This window comes from Stomoxys calcitrans, chromosome 1 (genome assembly GCF_963082655.1).
Source record: "Stomoxys calcitrans chromosome 1, idStoCalc2.1, whole genome shotgun sequence".
In the NCBI taxonomy this organism is placed as follows: Eukaryota; Metazoa; Arthropoda; class Insecta; order Diptera; family Muscidae; genus Stomoxys; species Stomoxys calcitrans.
Window position 1 is genome coordinate 141,391,137 of NC_081552.1, and position 25,515 is coordinate 141,416,651.

The 25,515-nt window shown below is 41.1% G+C and overlaps 2 protein-coding genes across 2 annotated transcripts in view; one reads left to right on the forward strand and one right to left on the reverse strand.

The window, feature by feature from the left end:
* The first annotated feature begins 1,218 nt into the window (after positions 1 to 1,218).
* LOC106093196 (uncharacterized) lies at positions 1,219 to 2,912 on the forward strand. Its single transcript, XM_013260212.2, has 4 exons — positions 1,219 to 1,570; positions 1,635 to 2,019; positions 2,074 to 2,210; positions 2,292 to 2,912. The coding sequence occupies exons 1-4, from the start codon at positions 1,451 to 1,453 to the stop codon at positions 2,379 to 2,381; spliced, it is 732 nt and encodes a 243-aa protein (XP_013115666.1). The 5' UTR covers positions 1,219 to 1,450; the 3' UTR covers positions 2,382 to 2,912.
* An 8,206-nt stretch (positions 2,913 to 11,118) lies between these two features.
* Positions 11,119 to 25,515, reverse strand: part of LOC106092993 (gustatory and odorant receptor 63a) — an 82,899-nt gene continuing 68,502 nt past the window's right edge. Inside the window, exons 6-7 of the mRNA XM_059369778.1 lie at positions 11,532 to 11,972; positions 11,119 to 11,439 (exon numbers count right to left, since the gene is read on the reverse strand). Coding sequence (XP_059225761.1) covers positions 11,212 to 11,439; positions 11,532 to 11,972 — 669 coding nt within the window. The 3' untranslated portion in view covers positions 11,119 to 11,211. The remainder of the gene's footprint in view (positions 11,440 to 11,531; positions 11,973 to 25,515) is intronic.

The following is a 25,515-nucleotide window of genomic DNA, read 5'->3' on the forward strand; positions in this document are numbered from 1 at the left end:
CGCTTGTGTATGTCACTTAAATCTGCAAAACGTAGCAGTGTCAACGGATAGAATTTGTTTTTGGATTTAGTTAAATCCAGATCATAAAAATTTAGATGTAAACGAGCTATAATACTACGATTATGGTTAACGTTTGATATGCTGAAGCGGAAGGTAACACAATAAAAGCAAAACTTCGTGCTAAAAGTATTTTGTTAGTCGTAAAAATTTCCCGAACTTAATATTTTTTTGCGTATAGTATTCTGCACAACTATTTTTCAGTGGCGACATAAATATCTTGGCTGCAAACGAAAATTTCGCCAAATTTCCCCGATTTAAGCGCAGCAAAATTTTTGTTGCCATAAGAAATAAACGAAATTTTCGTTACCGGTACCGATACCGTTACCGAAAATCTCGCTTGCAGGTATACAGATCAAATCAAATTTCTCTGCATAACAGGGTGACGTAATAGGCATTGTCGAATTTTTTCTTGCAACTACGAATGAAAATTTAGGTTTAAAAAGCTTCATTCAACATTAAATAAAGTTATATGCAAATAAAAATGGTAAAAACGACAGCACATATGTACTTTATTAACCAAAAATCATTCAAATTCCAAAATTTTAAATCGATGTTTGTCGCCATCTTGTATTCTACACAACTATTTTTCAGCGCCGACATAAATTCATGGCTGCAGCCGAAAATTTCGCCAGAGATGCATACCCAGCTTTACCAAAAACATGCATTTACATATCCTAAGCGAAATTTTCATTGCCGATACCACTACCGAAACTTTCGTTTGCAGGTTCACAGCTCAAATAATATCTTCTCTTCGTAACAGGGTGACATAATAGGCATTAGCGAAGTTTTTCTTGCAATTACGAATGAAAACGAATGTTTTGATAGGCCCATGCAATATGAAATTAAGTTTTTAAGCAAATAAGAACGATTAATTTTAGTACATATGTACTTTATTAGCCAAAATTAATTAAAATTCGACCAAAATTATAATCGATGTTTGACGCCATCTTGTATTCTACACAACTATTTTTCAGTGGCGACATAAATGTCTTGGCTGCAGCCGAAAATTTCGCCAGAGGTGCATACCCAGCTTTAAGTATAAAGTATACGTGATGGTACTCACTTGCCGTCGAGCTTTCGCTCAGACAAACCAATAAAAGCTTTTGTTGTTTCATTGCCACCACAGTTATGAAAGGGGGTGTTTTGCTATTTTGTGTTCTTTTGTGCATTGATGTGTGAGAGCGGTCTGTCTACTCACGTGCTGCGTAGCAAGTCTTGCCGTAAAAGGAAAACCCTAACCATCACAAATTCGCCGCTGTATTGATTAAACAAGCACAACGGCATCGACATAGGTAGGTTTTCCACAACACATACGCATTTTGCCCAAAGGTTGTTAAGTAATATCCGCAAAAAGAAAATTTTCTGGGTCCTTGGAACCCGGAACAGAACAATGTTGCTGCCACAGCAAACCCAACCAGGATGTGTGGAGCGCTTAGTCAATCTGCTGAAGTCGCCGATTAGACCGAAACATATCCGCCTGTCGGCTGTCCTCATCTGCATAAATCAATTCGTAAGTGCTTAGTACTTGAGATTTATTTACGAGCAGTTTCTCATGAGTCGGCCTTTAATTTCAGTTTATTGCGATTATACTACTGTTCATCGTAATTTTGGCCTATATTCACATCGAGGAGGCCAACTCCAGAGCTATTGCTGACATGGAGGACCAGCGGGAGAATGCCTACTACAGCTTGCCGGATTTGATTTTAAATCGACTACGATTCCACTTGGCCAGTGATGTGACCATGACATCACGTGTTTTTGCGTCTATATTGGTGTGTTGCTCCTCGGTATACTTGCTGAGTGCGGTAGGTTTGCTAATAGGAATTTACAAGAGCCGTGAGGAATTTGTGCTGCTTTGGTTGGTGTTGCAATTCCTTTTCTTCGTGGCAGGATGTGTTGTCATTTTCTGGGTTTCTGGCTGTGAATTTGTCGAACACACAATCGGAAAAGTTTGCTTCTGTAAGTTGACATTGGCCATATGCTCACATTTGTAAAAACACATTCACCTTTCAGTCTTGATGTCGGGGGCCGTACTATTGAGTGATGCATCGATGTGGTACATCATCTACTGTTACTACCATAGCATACGCTTAATGAATAAATTGCGAGAAATAGCAACAGTCGCCATACCCTGTCCACCACCAGGATCTGTAAGTACTACAACGAGTCCGCGAGTCTAATAAATACATACTAAGAATTAAGTCCACCCTATGACCGTTTAACTTTTCCAGGTGCCGTTCCACTTCCGGCGTGAGAACATGTACCTGGGTAGTAATGGATATAAGCACATATTGTCCGAAGCCCCTGACGGCAATTATTGATCTGGATGGCATGTTGTCCACACAGTACCAACTTTAATTAATACTACATTTCAAACAGAATGTTTGTTATTAAGGGGGTTGCCCAATTTATTTAGACGAGCGAAGGTGACATACACAACGACTTGGCAACCACTGGCTAAAGCATACATGTGGAAATTGAATTATGGTGTGATATTTGAATTAAGTCAACATTAAATATAATAATTAGATAGCTATAGCTGATTGTACAACACATGCACCACAAGCTGTCGTATATACATTTACTTGCAATTGTGTGCGTGTGTGTGTGCGTTAGAAAGTATTCGTACGTTAGTTGATACGTATGCAGATATTTTAACTATGAACACGAACCAACAGCAACAAACAGTAATCTTTCGATCCATCCATCCGATGGGTTTCGGCGATCCAGCAGTAGTCAATGCACTTAGCAATTACACATACAATGTGAATGTATCGAATAAATATCAAATGAATATATCCTTAAAAATAAAGCAGTGTTAAACTCGAATAAACGAAGGAGCCTATTACAAATTGAAATGTATTAAAAATTCCCTCTCAGCATACATTCACACCAAGTCCACAAATTTTCATTCTCTATTCTCCAGGAGAGGCCACAATGGCTTCTAGGTTAGCATATCAGACGCTACGACACTCAACATCCCTTCAACATTGAGCTAACAAAAGTTAAGTTAATAACACAGAAAAAACTGTGGTCAGAGTTAATACAATTAATTTCGTTGTCAATTAGTTTGAATTGTTCATACAACAATAAAAATGTTGATATGACAAAAATACATTTTAATTTTCAAATACTTGTCATAGTTAACCAAATTGTTACCACACTCAGTTAAAACTGGTTCTTAGAAATAATTAAAACAAAACTTATTCCAATTAAGTTAGTCAATTTTAATATATGGTTTAATGGTTAAATTTTGCATAGAATAAGAAAAAATTGCAAGTGTTAATTAAATTTTACACATCTTTAGTTAGTTGCAAATAGTTCATAAACATGAATTTGGTAAGTTATTTTACTAAACCAAAATTTTTTTCATTAAGTAAAATATTATTTTGGCAGACAACGCATTCATTAACTCATGGTAAAAGATTCATTGTTTTCAATTCAACCATCCTTAAATCGACTTTCTTCAAGTTGAATATAAATTTGTAAAAAAATTAGTTCATAAATATTCCAAAATTTAGTTATGTGCAACTTAAAAAAGCACAAGCTTTAACTTAACATTTTTTTATACCCACCACCGAAGGATGGGGGTATATTCATTTTGTCATTCCGTTTGCAACACATCGAAATATCCATTTCCGACCGTATAAAGTATATATATTCTTGATCATCGTAAAAATCTAAGACCATCTAACCGTGGCCGCCCATCTGTCTGTTGAAATCACGCTACAGTCTTCAAAAATAGAGATATTGAGCTGAAACTTCACACAGATTCTTTTTTTGTTCATAAGCAGGTTAGACCGACCCATATAGACCGATCCTCCGATTTAAGGTCTTAGGCCAATAAAAGCCACATGTATTATCCGATTTTGCTGAAATTTGGGACAGTGAGTTGTATTAGGTCCTTCGATCACTCCAGATTTGGATATAGCTGCCATATATACCGATCCTCCGATTTGGGGTCTTAGGCCCATAAGGGCCACATTTGTTATCCGATTTTGCTGAAATTTGGGACAGTGAATTGTGTTAGGCCCTTCGATATCCTTCGTCAATTTGGCTCAGATCGGTCCAGATTTGGATATAGCTGCCATACAGACCGGTCTTCTAATTTAGGGTCTTGGGCCCATAAAAGCCACATTTATTGTCCGATGTCGCCGAAATTTGAGACAGTGAGTAAGGTTAAGCCCCTTCACATACTTCTGCATTATGGGATAGATCAGTCCAGATTTGGATATAGCTGTGATATAGACCGATCTCTCGGTTTTAGGTTTTTGGGCCATAAAAAGCGCATTTATTGTCCGATGTCGCCGCAATTTGGGACAGTGAGTCGTGTTAGGCCCTTCCACATCCTTCTTCAATTTCACTCAGACCGGTCCAGAATTGGATATAGCTGCCATATAGACCTATCTCTCGATTTAATGTTCTAGGCCCATAAAAGGCGCATATATTGTCCGATGTTGCCGAAATTTGGGACAGGTAATTAAGTAAAGCCCCTCCACATATATCTGAAATTTGGTCTAGATCGATCAAGATTTGCATATAGCTGCCATATAGACCCATATCTCGATTTAAAGTCTTGGCCTGAAATTTGACACATTAACTTATGATAGGGTTTTCGATATCCATATGGTTCAGATCGGTTTATTTTTAGATAACGCTGCTAAAAAGACTAATATTTTGTTATACACAATTGAATAATGACTTGTACTTATTAGTATTTGGTCCAGATTGGATCATATTTCGATGTAGCTGCTATGGGACATAAGGTATGCAATTTTCACCGGATTTTGATGAGAGGTGTTTAACATGTATACCCGAGGTGGTGGGTATCCAAAGTTCGGCCCGGCCGAACTGAACGCCTTTTTTATATATATAATCGATGATCTTCTTCGGGGGCCCTTTTTTACATGAAACAGAAAACAAGAATTTACCACAGTTAATTATTAAAATTTCGTTAGGAAAAAATTTTAACTATAGTTACATGTTTTACTTGTTCACCGTCTATATTTTTGTGTAACATTTCTTTACATGTATGCACAGGCCTTCTTCCAAACTCTCATTTTATCTGAGCCCTATACTGGCAAGTCCTGCTTGGCGGTGCTAGTACTGCCTTTCAGGTATTTCGCCGCAATGTTTATATGATATTGGTGTTCTCATTTGAGCCTTATATTGCTATGGTCGGTAAATATGTCCTGTATGGGGGTATATTTGGGGGTGAGGTTAACCGTCATATATCAGATTCGTGCTATGGTATCATATACTTTTCATTGGAGCCCCATATCATCATTATTGGTTTATATTTCCATTTGGCGGGCTTTGGAGGTGGCGTGGCCCTCGTAGATATCTCACCCTATATATGGATAAAAAGTTTCTGTTTTTGAGTTATTATAAACAAACTAAATTTTGCTTAAATCGCCCCACCCATCTCCCAGATCTGGCGTTTTTGAAAATAGGGCTTGTGGGGGGCCCGCCAATTAAAATTTGGATGTTATATCTACTTATTCTCTTGAATTTGGTGGTATATTGGAGTAGCCAAACCCTTTGACCCGAACGTGGATACTCCCAAAAACCACATTTGAGCTACATATTGGTGGTGAGGTATATATATGTGGTTTAGGGGGAGTTTATGAGGTGAGGCGTCCCTAAAACACTTAGCGATATAACAGATATCAGATTTAAGCCCCTTTTTGCCATAGTTTGAAGTGTATGTAGGAAATGAAGCAGCCACCCACGCACTTAGCCCTTAAAAATATCACCATCGTGCTTTACTCTCAAATTCCTTTTTAGGGGGCGGACCCTGAAATAATATCAGCATTGTGCTAGAGCACGATTTTGTTTTATCCCCATAATGTCAAGCATTTTGAAGATGGCTATTAAGATATTCAGATCCACACAAATTAACTTTTTTGTGTATTACTTATCTACGTACGAAATCAAAACTATCACTTGGGATAGCACATTTTTAAACATCCGTAGGTTCTCATGTGTCTAACCCAATTTGAGAGAAAAATGTGTACTCCACTACCAAAGACCTTTTATTGCAGTTCTATTCTATCCTGATCGGCCTTCATATATTGTTTTTAATTCCTTTTATTGGGTAGGAAAGTGGGAGGGGGATTGCCCTCTGACACGTCCTTTCATGTGTGTACAATGCACTCTCAGTCGTCCTACATGACAGTTTTGTGTTGTTTATATTTGGAGGAGAGGATCGGTCCCGCCGACGCTAAGGCCCAAAACACTGTTTATTTGAGTCCTATATTGTATATTGAGCGCCCACCTTATGGAACCCCAAAAAAAACGAAATTGGTATACAATTTTGGGGTCAAATAACCTGGGGGGACGCCCCATCCCAAAACACACCCGAACGGACATGTTTAACCATTCAGACAATATGGGTATCAAATGGAAGGTATTTAAGAGTAGAGTACGAACTTGCCATTAAAACGTCACCATAAGTCTAGCGGAGGCACCACCAAAGGCACAACCCAACAAGACACTTTTACCGCTTTAGGCAATATGGGTATCAAATGAGAGGTATTTAAAAGTTAAGTACAAATCTGACATAAAAATTTACTCCTTGATGTCTGATGTCAAATACCTAAGGCGTTATTCCAAGAGTACCACCCAAAATAAAAAGTGGACCGATCGTTGCAATATAGGATTCCAATGGTAGTAGAGTAGGAATATGATATTAAAGATTAAAGAAATTGTGAACAGGAGGCGCATTATGAATGAGACGCTGTCCCAGGATTTGTTGGCCATTTCCGAGTTGAGTAGAATGAACAGAGTAGACTTTAACGCACAGAAGACGCAGTGCTGTTTCTTGTCTCACAAGCGATTCACTGACCCACCACAATCGTTGATATCTATCGACGGTATAGATATTGAACAGTCAGATACTCTTGATGTTCTGGGCATGAAGATACAATGTGATGTCCGCTGGTCAAAACACGTATTCGAATGTCGAAAGAAGCATTCAAGTGTTTGGGCTTTCTTAAACGGTGCAAAAAATATTTCACCTCTTCTGATCTACTCAATATTTATACTACCTACATCAGGCCGAGGACGGAATATAACTCTCATATAGGGGCAGGAGCTCGAAAATCACCCTTGGAGCTACTTGACCGGGTTCAACGGAGAGCGATGGTGTTGATTTGGGACAGTAGGGTATCCAACTCTATTGCTTCTCTTGAACATCGTCGGAATGTGGGTAGCGTTGTATTGCTCTATCGTTATTTTCATGGCGTGTGTTCCAGGGATATTCGTCTTCTTATTCCTAACGTTAGGATGTTCACCAGGAATACAAGACTTGCCAGGAACACACACCCGTTTGTAATTATTTGGCCAGTCGACCGAACCATGCATTACGGAGAAAATGAATTTTTCGTCCGAACCATTCGTATGTGCAATTGACTTCCGGCTAGTGTCTATGCCACCGACATTGACGTTCAGAAATTTAAGACGAATATCAATACACTACTCCCTCTTTCCCCACTCCAACCTTAAACTTTCCTGATTGCCAACGCAATGCACTGTATATAGGGGACATCCCCTGCGTGTTGGTTACGTGAAAAAAAAGATTGGTTCCCAGTACCTTGGGAGCCGTCCCAGCCCAAAATCGGCCCAAAAGTACCGCCAAAAACCAAAGTGGACCGATCGGGACTATATGGGACTCTAATGAAAGGAGAGTAGAGTACGAATATGTTTATCGAAGATTTAAAATTGAATATAATTACGAAGGAAGCCGCCTCAAAATGACATATTATCATTTGAGGCGGCTCATGATAATATGGGATCATGACAATATGGGACTCAAATAAAAGGTATTCCTGAGTATATTACGAATACAGTATTGACAAGTCAAAAGGCGTTAAGTTCGACCGGGTCGAACTTTGGAGACCCACCACCTCGGGTATATATGTAAACCACCTTTCATCAAAATTCGGTGAAAACTTCATACCTTATGTACCATATCATATCATCATACCTTATGTATTATATCAAAATATGTTCCGATTTGGACCAAATACTAATAAGTACACTAACTATATCTAAAAATAAACCGATCTGAACTATATACGACACGGATGTCGAAAAGTCTAACATAAGTCACTGTGTCAAATTTCAGTGAAATCGGATTATAAATGCGCCTTTTATGGGGCCAAGACTTTAAATCGAGATATCGGTCTACATGGCAGCTATATCCAAATCTGGACCGATTTGGCCCAAGTAGCATAAAAATGTCGAAGAGCCTAACCAAACTCACTATCTCAAATTTCAGCGACATCGGACAATAAATGCGTCTTTTTTGGCCCCAAAACCTAAAACCTAGATATCGGTCTATATGGCAGCTATATCCAAATCTGGACCGATCAGAGCGACATTGCAGAAGAATGTCAAGGGGCTTAACTTAACTCACTGTCCCAAATTTCGGCGACATCGGACAATAAATGAGCATTTTATGGGCCCAAAACCATAAATTAAGAAATCGGTCTGTATGACAGCTATATCCAAATCTGAACCGATCTGGACCAAATTGTAGAGAGATGTCGAAGGGCCTAACACAACTCACTGCCCCAAATTTCAGCAAAATCGGATAAAAAATTTAGCTTTTATGGGCCTAAGACCCTAAATCAGCGGATCGTTCTATATGGGGGCTATATCAAGATATAGTCCGATATAACCCATCTTCGAACTTAACCTGCTTATGGACAAAAAAGGAATCTGTGCAAAATTTCAGCTCAATATCTCTATTTTTAAAGACTGTAGCGTGATTTCAACTGACGGACGGACATGTCTAGATCGTCTTAGATTTTTACGCTGATCAAGAACATATATACTTTATAGGGTCGGAAATGGATATTTCGATGTGTTGCAAACGGAATGACAACATGAATATACCCCCATCCTTCGATGGTGGATATAAAAATGCGGTTCAAGTCATAAAAGGTTGCCTAGCCATCAAAACACCTCGTAAAATGTGAATATTTGTCAATCATGGCTATATGGCCTTCAATAAAACTTATTTGATACTAGATAAACAAATTGTTCTAGGGAGATATATATATAGAAGTTAGGTTAGGTTGAAAAGAGGGTGCACATATTAATCCGCCCCATGCCACTTTGGGCATACATCTAAGCCAATAGTAAGTAAGAAACTTATTTTTCGAGTGGTGTAAAAACTACCCAGAACAATTTTATCGTATTACATTTTGAATTGAAAAGCAAGTAAAAGCGTGCTAAGTTCGGCGGGGCCAATTTCAACCAAATCGGATACGATATCGGTTTATATTTGATTATATCTCCAATTTGGGACAGTGAGTTGTGTTAGGCCCTTCGACGTCCTTCTTCAATTTGGCCCAGATCGGTCCAGATTTGGATATAGCTGCCATATAGACCGATCTCTCGATTTAAGGTCTTAGGCCCATAAAAGGCGCATTTATTGTCCGGTTTTGCCAAAATTTGGGACAGTGAGTTATGTAAGGCCCTTCGGCATCCTTTTTCAATTGGGCCCAATTGCAACTTGGCATAAATCGGTTTGGATTTGGATATAACTGCCACATATACCGATATCTCGATTTAAAGTGTTGGCCCCATAAAAGGCGTATTTATAATCCGATTTTACTGAAATTTGACACAGTGACTAATATTAGGCTTTTCGACTTCCGTGTCGGATAGGGTTCAGATTGGTTTATTTTTAGATATAGCTACTAAAAAGACCGATATTTTGTTATACACAATTGAACAATGACTTGTAATTATTAGTATTTGGTCCAAATCAAAACATATTTCGATATAGCTGCTATGGGGCATAGTGTGTGCATTTTTCACCGGATTTTGACGAAATGTGGTTTACATATATGCCCGAGATGGTGGGTATTCAAAGTTCGGCCCGGCCGAACTTAACGCCTTTTTACTTGTTTTTGGTTCCCTTTCTTTGGTTCTATGGTTGTTGTGTGTTTTCACTTGTCTAATCAGATCGAATATGATTGTATTTGGAAAATCGTTTACCTTCAATATATCCTTTATTTTTTCTTCGTTTTCTTCTTGCAAACTTGTATCGTTAATGTCATATACTTTTCGAATAAAATTTGTTGCTGTGTTTATTATTACACTCCGGGGATGTTTTGAATTGCAATTTATCAGTCTCCCGGAGGCCATAGGTTTTTAATTTCTAATAATCGTATCCAAGTACGACAATTGTCTATCTTCCTCCCTACTGTCCCTTTCCTTTCAATACATACTAAAATTTTGAAAAAATTCCTTCCAGAGATGTCCAAACTGAGGTTCGCATTCAAGAAAATTTAAATATTTCGATTTCTATAACGAGTTCAGCCAACATCAATATATTGGCGGATGCTGCTCTCTTTGGACTTTTATTTGAAGGCTACTTTTCTGTGTTAAGCTCCTCCAGAAACGTCCAAAATGTGGCCCCAATGTTTATAAAAATGTAGGCCTCTATTTTGGGGGTGTGTGTTTCAGCTACGGTGAAAGATGATCACAGGGTGGAATAGTACTCCCCCTTACCTTAAGTCTTGAAAAAAATTTTTCCAGAAATGTCCAATCTGGGGTTCATATGCCCAACATAAAAAACCAAAATATATCGATTTCGTTATGATTTCTGTTTAAATCTTTTCTAGAAATGCCCGAAAATGCCTTTCATTTTTTTTTCTCCAAAATTGTATGTCAATTCAAAGCAGTACAAATGAAGCTTTAGAAGTGAGACCATATGTAGCGGATTTTTCTCGCTTTAAGCTCTCTTTAAGTGTAAAATTTTTTAAAATCCACCTAAAATTCCCAAATTTGTGTTTCTTTCTCACACATTCCAGGTTCGAAACAACTATAACTAACAACTGAACTTCACACCCTTACAACTCTTAACTAAATACAATACTTCAAATGCGTACTTGATGTTTCTTCGTTCTTATTCACATGCTTTAGTTCTTTACAATATACCATGGCTACAACGATAACGAACAAATATCCAAACATCATGTGTATATAGATAAGTTTCCACATGTTGTCCTTTAGTCAATCTGAAAAATAGCTCATCGACCATTAGAATGCATCTATGTGTTTATTTTATATTTGAATACCAATATGTGAATAAAAGTTACAAAGACATTGATTACAAAGCCACATCCAGATAACTCAGCCATTTCGACCTCGTGCAGGTGTTCGCGCTGTCGTTGTTGCTCGCGTAGTCATCATTGTTGTGGTTGTAACATCATCATTTTCTCCACTGTAATCCTCGCCAGACATCATCATTGTGATGGCTTCGATTAAAGTCATATTTGGATTGGAATTAGGTATAACATTGGGGATGCTGATTTGGAACTGCAACAACACTACCAGATATGTCACCATAGTTGTGAGAAGCTGTTGCCGTGGACGCAAATGAATGGCAAACATATTGATAACAATATTTTATTATTTCGCTGAAAACTTCAAAAGGTTTCAAATAAACTCACCCCCTTGAAAAGATTGCGATTGACATCAAAAAATCCACCACAATTTATATTTGACGGATTCATTTCAGTGGCCCGCAAAAACATGTTAATTTCCGTCTGTGCGTCAGAATTCATCCAATTTAGCTCCACCATCAACAGTTTTTTCTGGAAATTCGTTCGCACATTAAACGATGCGTTGTGCGCCTGATCGCAGATAAAGAATAGCAAGCAAATATTCCACAAGGCGGTAATAGCCAAACCAATGTCCTTGACACCAAACCCCTCGGATAATTGGGACATCAATCCATAAATTGACAAAGTGATGATGAAGAATAAATATAAATTTAGGAAAGTAAAAGTATAGCAGGTTGCCGTTCCAGTATCACGGGTCAATTTACTAAGGCGCAACCAGAGGGCCCGATGGTCAGCCACCATTGCAGCCGGTCCAATATGTCTCAAGGCCTATGAATAATACACGTTAGGTAAAAAAATAAAGTTTTAAAAGCATTTTTGATAATTATTTAAGAAAATAAACATTTGAGTTGATTTTGACGAGAACGACTTCCAGCAATTAACGAGCAACACTCGCCGTTTGTTCAACTATTGTAACCAATGCAAGTGCCATCAGCTAATCCAATTTTAATCGAATGATAATTATTTTTTAAAATTCTGCTTTAAAATAACAAAACGACTTTTTTTTACCAACACGCAGAGGATGTCCCCTATAGAAAGTGTGTTCGTGTACTCAAAAATGTGTGGAAATTTGCACAAATTGTTACTGGAAGTCTTTCCCGTACTTTATTTGCCAGCAGAAGAGAGCGAGAGAGTGCGTGAGAGCACGCAAAATGTTGAAAGTTTGGTAATTGAGGGTTTGCAATATGCTACTGGAGGTTTTTCCCTGCAGTAATTTGCAGCACCGAACAGCAGTTTTATGAAAACCAGCAAATGTTCGAATAAATAGCAAAAGATATTAACGGCTATTCTTAGTCTTCTGCACATTTTTACTGGAAAATTGCGCAAACAGACCTAGTATATGCAGATGCATTGTGTTGGCGGATGGAAAGTTAGGAATGGGAGGGGGAAAGCGGGCCTAGTATTTTTTACTGGCATTCGTCTTAAATTTCTGGATGTCATAGTCGGTGGGAAAGACCCGGAAGTCGATTTCACATGCGATCAGTACGCGCGAAAAGGAATTATATCTGTTGCGCATTGTCTGCTCAGCTGGCCAATCACGAACAAACACACACCACGATAGAACTGTGCCATGCAACCCACATTCGGACGGTGTTCAAGTGGAACAATAGAGTTGGATACCGTAGCTCCAAGCATGTCCTCGGAGCACAACACTATTCAGGCGATTTATATGCCATTTTCGTCCAGATGTAGGTAGTATAGGTGTTAAGAAGATCAGATGAAGTGAAGTTGTTCTAGTACCGCTTAAGAGAACCCAAACACTTGGATGCATCTTCCGACACTTCGAATACTTGTTGCGACCAACTGACATTGTATACTCATGCCCAGAACATCAAGAATTTTTGGTCTCTCAATACTCACACCGTCGACAGATATTGACGTTCGTGAGACAACAAACAGCCCTCCGTCTTCCGTTCATTAAGATCAAGATCTAATATGTTTATTCTACTCCCCTCAGACCTGACCTATAATTCGACTCCTGTCTCAAATTTCTCGGAAAGTCGGCCTATGGTCGAATGAATGGCAAAGATTGCTGTCATCTGCAAATGAGTAGCTGGGTTCGAAGTCTGACTCAATAGATGTGGCACACCTGCGGTTAAACTGTATTCATCAGAGGAGAACCTATCTACAACACCTCGTATAGTGCGATCCTGGAGAAAGTTCGATATAAATCAAACAAAGTTTTTACCAGGGCTGCGGAGTCGAGCAATTTTTACTCGACTCCGACTCCGGGAAGATTGCTCGACTCAGACTCCGGAGTTGACTCCGAGCACTTAATTTTTATACCCTCCACCATATGATGGGGGTGAACTAATCTAGTCATTCTGTTTGCAACACCTCAAAATATTCGTCTAAGACCCCATGAAGTATATATATTCTGGTTAGTCTCGACATTTTCGAGTCGATCTAGCCATGTCCGTCCGTCTGTCGAAATGTCGATAGCGGTCGAACGCGAAAAGCTAGCCGCTTGAAATTTGGCACAGAAACTTACTATTATTGAAGGTCATTGGGGATACCAAATGGGCCATATCGTATCAGATTTGGATTTAGCCCCCATATAAACTGATCTCCCGATTTGATTTCTTGAGCCTCTGGAAGCCGCAATTTTTGTTCCATTTGACTGAAATTTTGCAAATGGTGTTCTGTTATCAAAATCAGTCTATAACCTGATATAGCTCCCAAATAAACCGATCACCCGAATTCCTGAGCCCCTGGAAGCCTCAATTTTCATCCGATTCGTCTGAAATTTTGCACGTAGTCTTCCGTAATGACTTCCAACAACTGTAACAAGTGCGGTCTAAATCGGTCTATAACCTGATATAGCTCCCATATAAACCGATCCCCCGATTTGACTTCGTGAGCGCCTGGAACCCGCAATTTTTGTCCGATTTGGCTGAAATTTTGCATGTAGTGTTTGGCTATGACTTCCAACAAATGTGATAAGTACGGTCCAATCGGTCTATAACCTAATATAGCTTTCGTATCAACCGATCTCCCGATTTGACTTCCTGTATATGTAGAAGCCGCCATTTTTGTCCGATTTGACTGAGGTTTACATGCGGTGTTCTGTTACGATTTTCAGTAACTTTGACAGAAGTTTGGTGTGTAGAATAAAATTATGCATTTCAACTTAAATTTTTTTTATATATATATTTAGCAGAATCCATGGTGCTGGGTTCCCAAGATTCGGCCCGGCCGAACTTTACCACCAATTTTACACCAATCCAATTTTATTAGATTAACTTTTTCCTAACTCAATCTGTTCACGAGGAAAACGAAGGTGAGCCAATTGGTTGCAGCACCACCTCAATAAAACGATTTCGAAATCTGACAAGGTCAAATACTTAAGGGTGATCTTGGATAGGAAACTTAATTGGGAGTGTCACATTCAAGAGCGTACTGACGGGCCGTAGACACGAAATGGGGCCTGAGTCCGAGGATTGTCCACTCTATAGGCTCTACAGAAGCATGATTAGACCAATAATTACTTACGCCTCAGTAGACCGTACAACAAATTCAGAGAACATGTTGTCTTGGCATAGGCGGGGCGATGCGGACCACGCCCACTAGGGCACTGGAGACTATTCTAGATATTCGACCCATTGACATACAGATTAAATGTGAGGCAGCTACTGCGGCTATGAAACTTAAGGTGATGGTAATCGAGCTCGCGGTATAATCGAGCCGACGATAGGAAACCTGGAAGGAAGGGAAGAGGTTTCCGATCGGAAACTGCTGCTAGCGGCACTATCTTGGACTGACGGAACCCTAGTATTGCCATCTGGAAGATCATGTTACACGGATAGATCAAAGCTAGGAGACTGAGTGGGCCTGGGGTCTACATTGAGAACCCAGGGACTGAGATCTGTTTTAGACTGCCTGACCATAATACGGTCCTGCGGGCGGAGATCCGGGCGATCACGGAATGCGTGAGGTGGTGTGGTGGCCATAAGGGCAATAACAACCAGGACGGTAGGGTCACGAACAGTCTAGCAGGGTAAGAAGAAGATTAACTCCTTCTCTGAGGATGGCACAATCCGCATCGTTTGGGTGTCGGGCCATAACGGAGTAAGGAGGAAAGAAAGGGCAGACAGCAGTGAAGGCCAGAGAACTGCCGTAGATAAACTTGGTTAACCCGAAGCCTTTCTGATCGACGAAGTCCGATTTAAGGGAGTAGGCAAGATGCTCGGTAGGACGACGAAATTCCTATGGGGTGATCCATTCGTCCAATAAATAGCCAAAATCATGTTAGAATTCGAACGAATAAGGCTATCCGCATGAAATTTGTGTACCCTACACCACCACTGTGGTACAGCATATTTTAAATTGCATTTGTTTTTTTTTTACAACTCCGAGAAGGAAGAGAGATACACTAATTTATAAGTATACCGATCGAATCAGAATCTCTTTCCGATTCGATTAGGTTATGTCCGTCTGTCTGCCCGTCCATGTTAATTTGTAACTACAGTTCGCAATTTTCATCTGATCGTTTTCACATTTGGCACATACGTTTGGAAATAGCTCCTATATATATGTTCTTTCGATTTGGACTAATATTGCAATAATTTGGTCATTAACCGAGTCGGTCAAAATTTGACAGGATTTCCTCTAGACTCTCGACATTACTGTTGAATTTCATAGAAATCGGTCCATATTAAGATATATTTAGCTACCATAAATGTATTTCTCCCGACTTTCATTTGTCAATCGTTGTTATTACAGTTTGAACATATTTGCTCAAAATTTGATACTGACTGTTTTATAGCCCATCTGGAAACATCCGCAGAGCTCCATCAAAATTGGATACAGCTCCCACTTTGTACTTATAGGGTAGGTGTAGGGTATTATACAGTCGGCACCGTCCGACTTTTGACATTCCTTACTGGTTGATAAATACTTCTTAATGATGTAGGTCGTTGGCCGTTGCAAATGGGTTATTTAGTCCAGACTGATTTAAGTTTATTATACTAATCAATTTTAAAATACTTAAAAGTTGTTTTGTACTACGTTTCTGAGTACAGACTTTCAAACTATTCGAAAGCTGAGCTTATTGAAAAACCGGGTGCAAGTTTTGAATATATTTATACCCTACACCACTACTGTCGTACAAGGAAGCGAGATTACCAAGCATACCGATCGACTCAGAATCACATTCTGATTCGATTTAGCTAAGTCCGTCTGTCAGTCTGTCTTTCTGTCAATTTTAATTTGTGTATAAATTTATTACAGGCATCTTTTTATACCCTCCACCATAGGATGGGGGGTATACTAATTTCGTCATTCTGTTTGTAACTACTCGAAATATTCGTCTGAGACCCCTGTCCGTGCGTCTGTCTGTCGAAAGCACGCAAACTTCCGAAGGAGTAAAGCTAGCCGTTTGAAATTGTGCACAAATACTTCTTATTAGTGTAGGTCGGTTGGTATTGTAATTGGGCCATATCGGTCCATGTTTTGATATAGCTGCCATATAAACCGATCTTGGGTCTTGACTTCTTGAGCCTCTAGAGTGCGCAATTCTTATCCGATTGGAATGAAATTTTGCACGACGTGTTTTGTTATGATATCCAACAACTATGCCAAGTATGGTTCAAATCGGTCCATAACCTGATATAGCTGTCATATAAACCGATCTTGGGTTTTGACTTCTTGAGCTTCTAGAGGGCGCAATTCTTATCCGTTTTGAATGAATTTTTGCACGAAGTATTTTGTTATGATATCCAATAACTGTGCCAAGTATGGTTTAAATCGGTTCATAACCTGATATAGCTGTCATAAAGGGTGATTTTTTTGAGGTTAGGATTTTCATGCATTAGTATTTGACAGATCACGTGGGATTTCAGACATGGTGTCAAAGAGAAAGATGCTCAGTATGCTTTGACATTTCATCATGAATAGACTTACTAACGAGCAACGCTTGCAAATCATTGAATTTTATTACCAAAATCAGTGTTCGGTTCGAAATGTGTTCATTCACCGTAACGTTGCGTCCAACAGCATCTTTGAAAAAATACGGTCCAATGATTCCACCAGCGTACAAACCACACCAAACAGTGCATTTTTCGGGATGCATGGGCAGTTCTTGAACGGCTTCTGGTTGCTCTTCACTCCAAATGCGGCAATTTTGCTTATTTACGTAGCCATTCAACCAGAAATGAGCCTCATCGCTGAACGGTGAATGAACACATTTCGAACCGAACACTGATTTTGGTAATAAAATTCAATGATTTGCAAGCGTTGCTCGTTAGTAAGTCTATTCATGATGAAATGTCAAAGCATACTGAGCATCTTTCTCTTTGACACCATGTCTGAAATCCCACGCGATCTGTCAAATACTAATGCATGAAAATCCTAACCTCAAAAAAATCACCCTTTATAAACAGATCTGGGCACTTGACTTCTTGGGCTTCTAGAGGTCGCAATTCCTATCCGATTTGCCTGAAATTTTGTATGACGGTTCCTCTCATGACCATCAATACGGGGTTTAGTATGGTCTCAATCGGTCTATAGCCCGATACAGCTCCCATATAAATCGATCTCTCTATTTTACTTCTTATAGGCAGCTATACCAGGTTATGAATCGATTTGCGCCATACTTATGAACCGATTTGCGTAGTTGTTGAAAGTCATAACAAAACACCTCGTGCAAAATTTCAGCCAAATTGGATGAGAATTGCGCCCTCCAGCGTCTTAAGAAGTCATAATCCAAGATCGGTTTATATGGCAGCTATTTCAGGTTATGAACCGATTTAAACCATGCTTAGCACAGTTGTTGGAAGTGATACCAAAACTCCGCTTGCAAAATTTCAGTCAAATCAAGACCTATGAACCATTTACAATCCCAACCGAATACACTAATATGAAGTATTCTTGCAATATTTCAAGCGGCTAACTTTACTCCTTCGAAAGTTAGCGTGTTTTCGACAGACGAACGGACAGACAGACGGACGGACATGGCTAGATCGACTTAGAATGTCATGACGATCAAGAATATGTATACTTTATGGGATCTTAGAGGCATATTTCGATATGTTACAAACAGAAGGACGAAATTAGTATACCTCCATCCTATGGTGGAGGGTATAAAAATATTTCAATAACAGTTTTTCTAAAGACTACATTTTAATGATTTTTTTATGAATTAAATTTCAGCAAAATACTCTCTCAAGCTAGAATTTTTCTAAGGCAGCTCTATTCTTGGGTATTTTTCGTCGTTAATGGATTAATGCAATTTTTTTAAAGACCAAATCGCAATGAAATTTTGTGAAAAAATTTAATTATTTGTTGTTGTTGTTGTTGTTGTAGCAGTTTATTGTGTACTATCTTTCGTCTGCTTGATTCTGTTGAGTGTCAAGACCCAGGAACTCCGCGACTAAGATGGGGTGCGTCCACAGGGATCTGGGTCTGAGTCGAGTGGGTCTGGCCGGGCAGTTAAACAGGTGACGTGTATCGTGCGGTCCCTGGTTACAATCGGGACATACATCTTGCACGTCGGCATCAATCCTAGCTCTGTGGGAATTGAGGCGGCTGCATCTGCCGGAACGTAATTGAGCCAGAACCACTCTGGTTTGCCGGGGGAGGTCGATTTCTTCGGGTGCAATGGGTGGCGGTCGTTCTCCAAGGACCTCACGCTCTAGATCGTGTAGATCAACCTTAAGTCTTCTGGGCGGTGGGTATCTATCCACAAGATGATGATTTGGATGATTTCTGCGATAACAGCCCAGAAGGTATTGCTTAGACAGCATGTAGTTATGTCTTCGCACTGGTAGGATCTTTGTCTCCTGATGGAGGTGGTCCACATGAGAACTAAGGAGACAGCCCGTCGCAGTTCGGAGGGCGGCATTCTGACAGATCTGAATATTATTCCACTGCGTGTCACAAAGTTGACGTGACCACACTGGCGCTGCATAACTTACCACAGACCGGCCAATTGCTTTGTACGTGGTCAACAAGGTTTCTTTGTCTGCACCCCAAGTGCTGCCAGCGAGTGACTTGAGGATCTTGTTTCTACTTTTGACTTTATTGCAGATTGCTGTGGCATGTAGGGAGAAAGTGTAGGAGCTGTCAAATGTGACGCCAAGTATTTTGGGACACTTGATGGTCGGAATCATTTCTCCATCGACCATCACAGTCAGCTCAGAATTCACCTCACGCGTATTTGTAGTGAACAGTGTGGCTGAAGATTTGGTGGCGGATATCTTCAGATTTCTTGCAGCGAAATATGAGGCAAGCTCGTTGAGGTAGACGTTCAACCTATCGCAGATGTCATCAATGGGTGGGGGGCCTGATGCCATGATCGTACAGTCGTCCGCATATGATACGATCTCTATGCCGTCTGGAGGAGGTGGGATGGAGGATAGGTAGAGGTTAAACAGAGCCGGAGATATCACCCCACCTTGAGGAACTCCCTGTTTCACTCTACGGTGTTTTGACTTCTTATCCCTAAATTCCACAAATGACTGGCGGCCACACAGATAATTCGCGACCCAACGTTTCAGGCCTGGCTGGAGGGACGTGTTGGCGATGTCCTCAAATAATTTGGCATGGCTGACCGTGTCGAATGCCTTCGATAGGTCCAGTGCCACGAGGACCGTCCTACCACATGGCCTGGGTTGATTGAAGCCACGGCAAATGTGTGTGGTGATGGCATGCAAAGCTGTTGTTGTGCTGTGCAGTCTCCGAAATCCGTGTTGATTCTCGGCGAATGGAAATTCTCCTACGAGGCTCGGGAGGAGTAATGCCTCAAGCGTCTTAGCCACTGGTGAGAGAAGGGAGATCGGTCTGTACGACTCCCCCAAACTCGGGTCCTTACCAGGCTTCAGTAGCGGGATCACTCTGCCCATTTTCCAGACATCGGGAACTATAAGAGTGTTCAATGACAGGTTAAGGACTGTGGTAAGGTACTCAACTCCAGGTAAATCCAGATTCTTCAGCATCAATGTAGAGATTGCGTCGGGGCCCAACGCCTTGGAAGGTTTGGCGCCACGGATGACATTCGTAACTTCGCCCACGGTAAATTGTGATGGCTGTTCATCGGCTCGGAGACCACGAATACGGCGAATGGCTCTCCTCTTTGCCCTGTCTCTCTCGGGATGCACAATAAATTGACGGTTGAACAACCTGGCGCATCTCTTCGGATCAGTCACGGTTAACTCGCCAAAAGTGGCTGAGGTCCTGTCGTCCCGTCTACCGGGGTTCGAGAGAGATTTAACAGTGGCCCACAATTTGCCTGCACCGGTGCCTAAGTTACATTGCTCCAAGTGTTCCAGCCACAAATTCCGCTAATGTTCGTTGACTACCCTGTTTATTTCCAGATTCAGCTCGCTGATTCTGGGGTTAGCGGGGTCCATAGCACGAATCCCATCACGCTCGTCTGCGAGTACCACTGCTTGCGCCGGGAAATTGGGTCGCACTTGGGGTATTCGACCGGCTGGTATAAAGCGAGCGGCTGCTGCGTTGATGATGTCTCGGAATTTCCTCTCGGCCACAAGCACATCAGAGGGGGGTGGCAGTTCATTGAAGCGGCGATTGGTATACTCTCTGAAGCCAGTCCAATTGGCCTTCTTGTAATTGATGAACGTCCGGCGCTCAGAGGTTATGAAGTCGGGTGGTCGGTCGATGGTGAGGATTATGGGGAGGTGGTCTGACCCCAAAGAGATGACGGCTTGCCAGGATACGTCACTCAGGAGATCAGGGGATGCGATTGAGATGTCTGGCGAGCTGCTGCACCTCCTCGTAATCCTAGTGGGGGCATCCTCATTCACCGTGCAAAACGTGGAGCTATCTATCTGCTCTGCCAAAGCTATGCCACGCTGGTCGTTACCTAGGGGAGAATGCCATGACGAGTGATGTGCATTAAAATCCCCCAGAACCAGACGACTATGGCCAGATAGCAACCCACTAATGTCGGGGCTGTAGGCCTGGCCATTAATCGGGACACAGCTACCAACCGGCGGTATATACACGTTGTATATCTCTATCTCGGCAGTACCGGACCTGACTGCTACCCCCATACATTCCATGTATGGGTCACTAGCGTCAATCGCAGGCGAGATAGGTCTATACTGCACGGAATGGTGTATAACGAAGGCCAATCCCCCACCTCCATTCCTTGAGCGATCCTTACGTAGCACATTGTAGCCGTGACAACTGTGCAAGCTGCAGGTGTTAGTCAGCTTTGTCTCCTGGATCGCTGCGACCGATATGCTCTTCCGACTCATAAAATCTACAATCTCATCAATCTTGCCTCGCAGTCCATTGCAGTTTAACTGCAAGAACGATACATTTCCCGACACTGGCCTGGCAATAGTAGGGCTAGGGTGCTGTCGTTGCATAAATTGCCGTACGGGAGAGGTCGGGGGGGTCACATAGTCCGACGACGAGGACGCCGAAGGCGACGACGGCGACGCTTGTGACCCACTGCTGGCTATGTTCGTACAGCACCTAGCGACATAGCCAGTATGACTATACTCCCGTAGCGAGGTTAGGCCAGAGCAAGAACGGAAATGTACCCACTCCAAGCACCGGTTACACCTCACCGACACTGACCGATGATGAAGGCGGTTCTGGCAAAATGAACAGAACCAGGGTCCGGGGTTCTTTTCAATCCTGGCACGGACCAGAAGCATACGGAGAAGGCACTCCGGGATGTGCCTCTCCCATGACGAAAAAAGACGAACACGTACACTGAGGCGGCAGCCCTTGCCGATGAAGATTCCATCGGGTCAATCCGGTGCGTACAACCGGCTGCCATGGGATTGTTTGTGATTGTTTTAAACGAAAGTTTTTTTTTCTATCAACCAACACTCAGGGGATGTCCCTTATGAATGCAGTGCTGCGTTGTCGAGAGGAAATTAGGAATTGGACGGGGGAAAAGGATGTAGTGCTTATTGTGTCTTTGTTTTAAATCTTTGGATGTCAAAGTGGCTGGGAAAAACATTAGCCGGAAGTCGATTCCAAATACGAACGATTCGGGCGAAATAAGAATTCTCTCTATAATGCATTGTGCGGTTCGCTGGCCAATCAATTACAAACGGGTGTGAGTCTAGTATTCCTGACATACATCCTTACATCAGGAATAAGAAAACCAATATCAGACGAACACACACCATAAAAGTTCCGATAGAACTGCGCCAAACAACCCACATTGCGACGATGATGAAGGGGGGCAATAGAGTTGGATACCCCACTGTCCCCAATCAACGCCATCGCTCTCCTCTGTACACGGTCCAGTAGCTCCAGGGATGATTTTGAAGCTCCAACCTATATATGTGACTTGTACTCCACTTTCGGCCTTATGAAAGTGGTGTAGATGTTAAGAAGATTAGACGGAATGAAGTAATTCTTACACCGTTTAAAGAAGCCTAAACTTTGAATGCTTCTTTCGACACTTCAAATACATGTTTAGCCCAATGGACATCACTTTGTATTTTCAGGCCCAGAATATCAAGAGCTCCTGATTGCTCAACATACACATCGTCGAGAGACAAAGATGACCGTAATGGGTCAGCGAATCTTTTGTGTGACGTAAAGCGATTTCTGCGAAACCCATACTGTTGGTCGCTAAGAAGGCCATGAGACTCTAAATACCTCACAAGATGGTGATTAACCATGCTCTCCATGACCTTGGAGAGAGCGGAGCATATCGCAATTGGCCGATAATTCACAGGGTTGTTTGCCTCACCCTTCTTAGGTATTGGCCGAACGTTCGCAACCTTCCAACACGCCGGGAAGACTCCCGCACGGTAGGCAAGGTTGAAAAGGTTGCGTAATGGACGAACGAGCGTCGAAGAACACTTTTGTAAGACAAGTGTTGATATGCCATCCGGGCCCGGGGATTTATTTACGTCTAGATTCTCGAGAACCCTTTTTACTCGACGAGTTCGAAAAAATATTTAGGGCATGACGCCAGATACATTTTCGATTGAGGGGAGTGGTTAATTTCTATCCTGCAGGGAAGAGTTCCCTGCAAATATATCAGCCAACAGGTTAGCCTTATCAACTGGGTCAGTGAACGTTTGATCATCCTTAACAAGAGTTGGAATAGATGAAGAACTACCCTTTACTCTTTTCACGAACGACCAAAAGCATTTACTTTCTCGTGTAGAGGCAAGAACCTTAGTACGCAGACGCTGTTCATAAAGAAATTTCCCTAAGCACATTGGCACACGAAGATCTTACCTGCTTGTCCAGCAGTTCAGTATTGACATTTTTATCCAAGCGCCAGTTCCTGAATGCCACCTCTTTCGATCTGACAGCATCTCTGTATGTCTGGTTAAACCAACTTTTGTCGTCTGATTTAGCAGTTATAGTCTTAACACTTTTAACTCCACAAGTTAGAAAAAATATTTTGAGCTCAGCCCAACGTGCTTTTTCGTATAAAAATATTGACCGCTTCTTAGGAGGAAGCAGTACGAAGAGCAAAATACAAAGAAGATGCTAACGCAATGCAGTGATCGGACTTACCAAGAGGTGAGAGAGTATTAACTTCATACTTTACAGGGTGTGAAGTTATAAAAAGGTCAAGAGTATTATTTTGGTGCCCTTGGACACATGTGTTATTTGTCGGTTCGTTCACTAGTTGCGCCAAACCATTGTGTGCAGCGAAAAGCTCAACGTATTGGCCCTCAGGAGTCGTATGACTCGAATGGGAAAGCCAGGAGGAGTTGTGGACATTGAAATCCCCAGTGACAACGATTTCACTGCCCAGAAAATCCTCCAACAAATTTGTAATGGAATCAGAAAGGGCGTCAAAGCTGTTCATGGAAGCCTCCCTTTCTGAGTTTGGACTTCTATATAAAAATTCGAAGTGCAGTATATGTGATCCAAACCCGAATTTAATCCAAAGGAGTTAATTTTTTTTAAGAAAATTTTTCCGAAAGACAATCCATTAACAAAAGATTTTCTAAGACTTTATACTATATGAATATTCTCTTAATTCTCGTTTTATTATCTTATAAAGGGTGATTTTTTTGAGGTTAGGATTTTCATGCATTAGTATTTGACAGATCACGTGGGATTTCAGACATGGTGTCAAAGAGAAAGATGCTCAGTATGCTTTGACATTTCATCATGAATAGACTTACTAACGAGCAACGCTTGCAAATCATTGAATTTTATTACCAAAATCAGTGTTCGGTTCGAAATGTGTTCAAATTTTGACAAATTTTGTTCAGCGATGAGGCTCATTTCTGGTTGAATGGCTACGTAAATAAGCAAAATTGCCGCATTTGGAGTGAAGAGCAACCAGAAGCCGTTCAAGAACTGCTCATGCATCCCGAAAAATGCACTGTTTGGTGTGGTTTGTACGCTGGTGGAATCATTGGACCGTATTTTTTCAAAGATGCTGTTGGACGCAACGTTACGGTGAATGAACACATTTCGAACCGAACACTGATTTTGGTAATAAAATTCAATGATTTGCAAGCGTTGCTCGTTAGTAAGTCTATTCATGATGAAATGTCAAAGCATACTGAGCATCTTTCTCTTTGACACCATGTCTGAAATCCCACGTGATCTGTCAAATACTAATGCATGAAAATCCTAACCTCAAAAAAATCACCCTTTATATAAAAATCAATTTGTGTTTGTTTGTCGGTTTATTGGTTTGTTCCGTATATATATTCCTCAAATACTGCTGAACCGATTACCTTGAAATTTTCACAGATTTTGTAGGTTGGTGGAAGGAATCATAGGCTATATAATTTTTCGATATCGGAATGGGGGCGGACCCTCTCCCTTACCCTGACAGTACTACCCAAAAATAAAAGTGAACCGATCTGGACAATAAGGACAAATGAAAGGTATTCAGGAGTAGAGTACGAATTCCATATAAAATTAGGTCTAAGTAACTGGGGGGCTTCCCCAACCCCAAAACCCCATAAAATAGGTTTATTGGACGATCATGACAATTGTAGACTCAAATGAAAGGAATTCGGGAGTATATTGCGGATATGGGCAGGAGGGATGAAAAGGTTTTATAATTTGTTGATATCGGAAGGAGGCGGACCTCTCCCGTCACCCCAAGACACAACCCAAAATAAAAAGTGAACCGATATGACAATATGGGTATCCAATGAAAGGTATTGAAGAGTAGAAAGCGAATGTGTATAAAACTTGGTTGCAAGTACCCAAGAAGCCACCCTAACCCCAAAATTCCCCCAAGCAGACAAATTAAACGTTCATATCAATATGGGGCTCAAATGAATGGTATTCGGGAGTAGATTACGAATCTTGGATACAAACTCAGATTGAAGTATAGGGGGTCACACCAACTTTGCGAAGACGCCCCAAATGGGTATATTAATCAGTTATG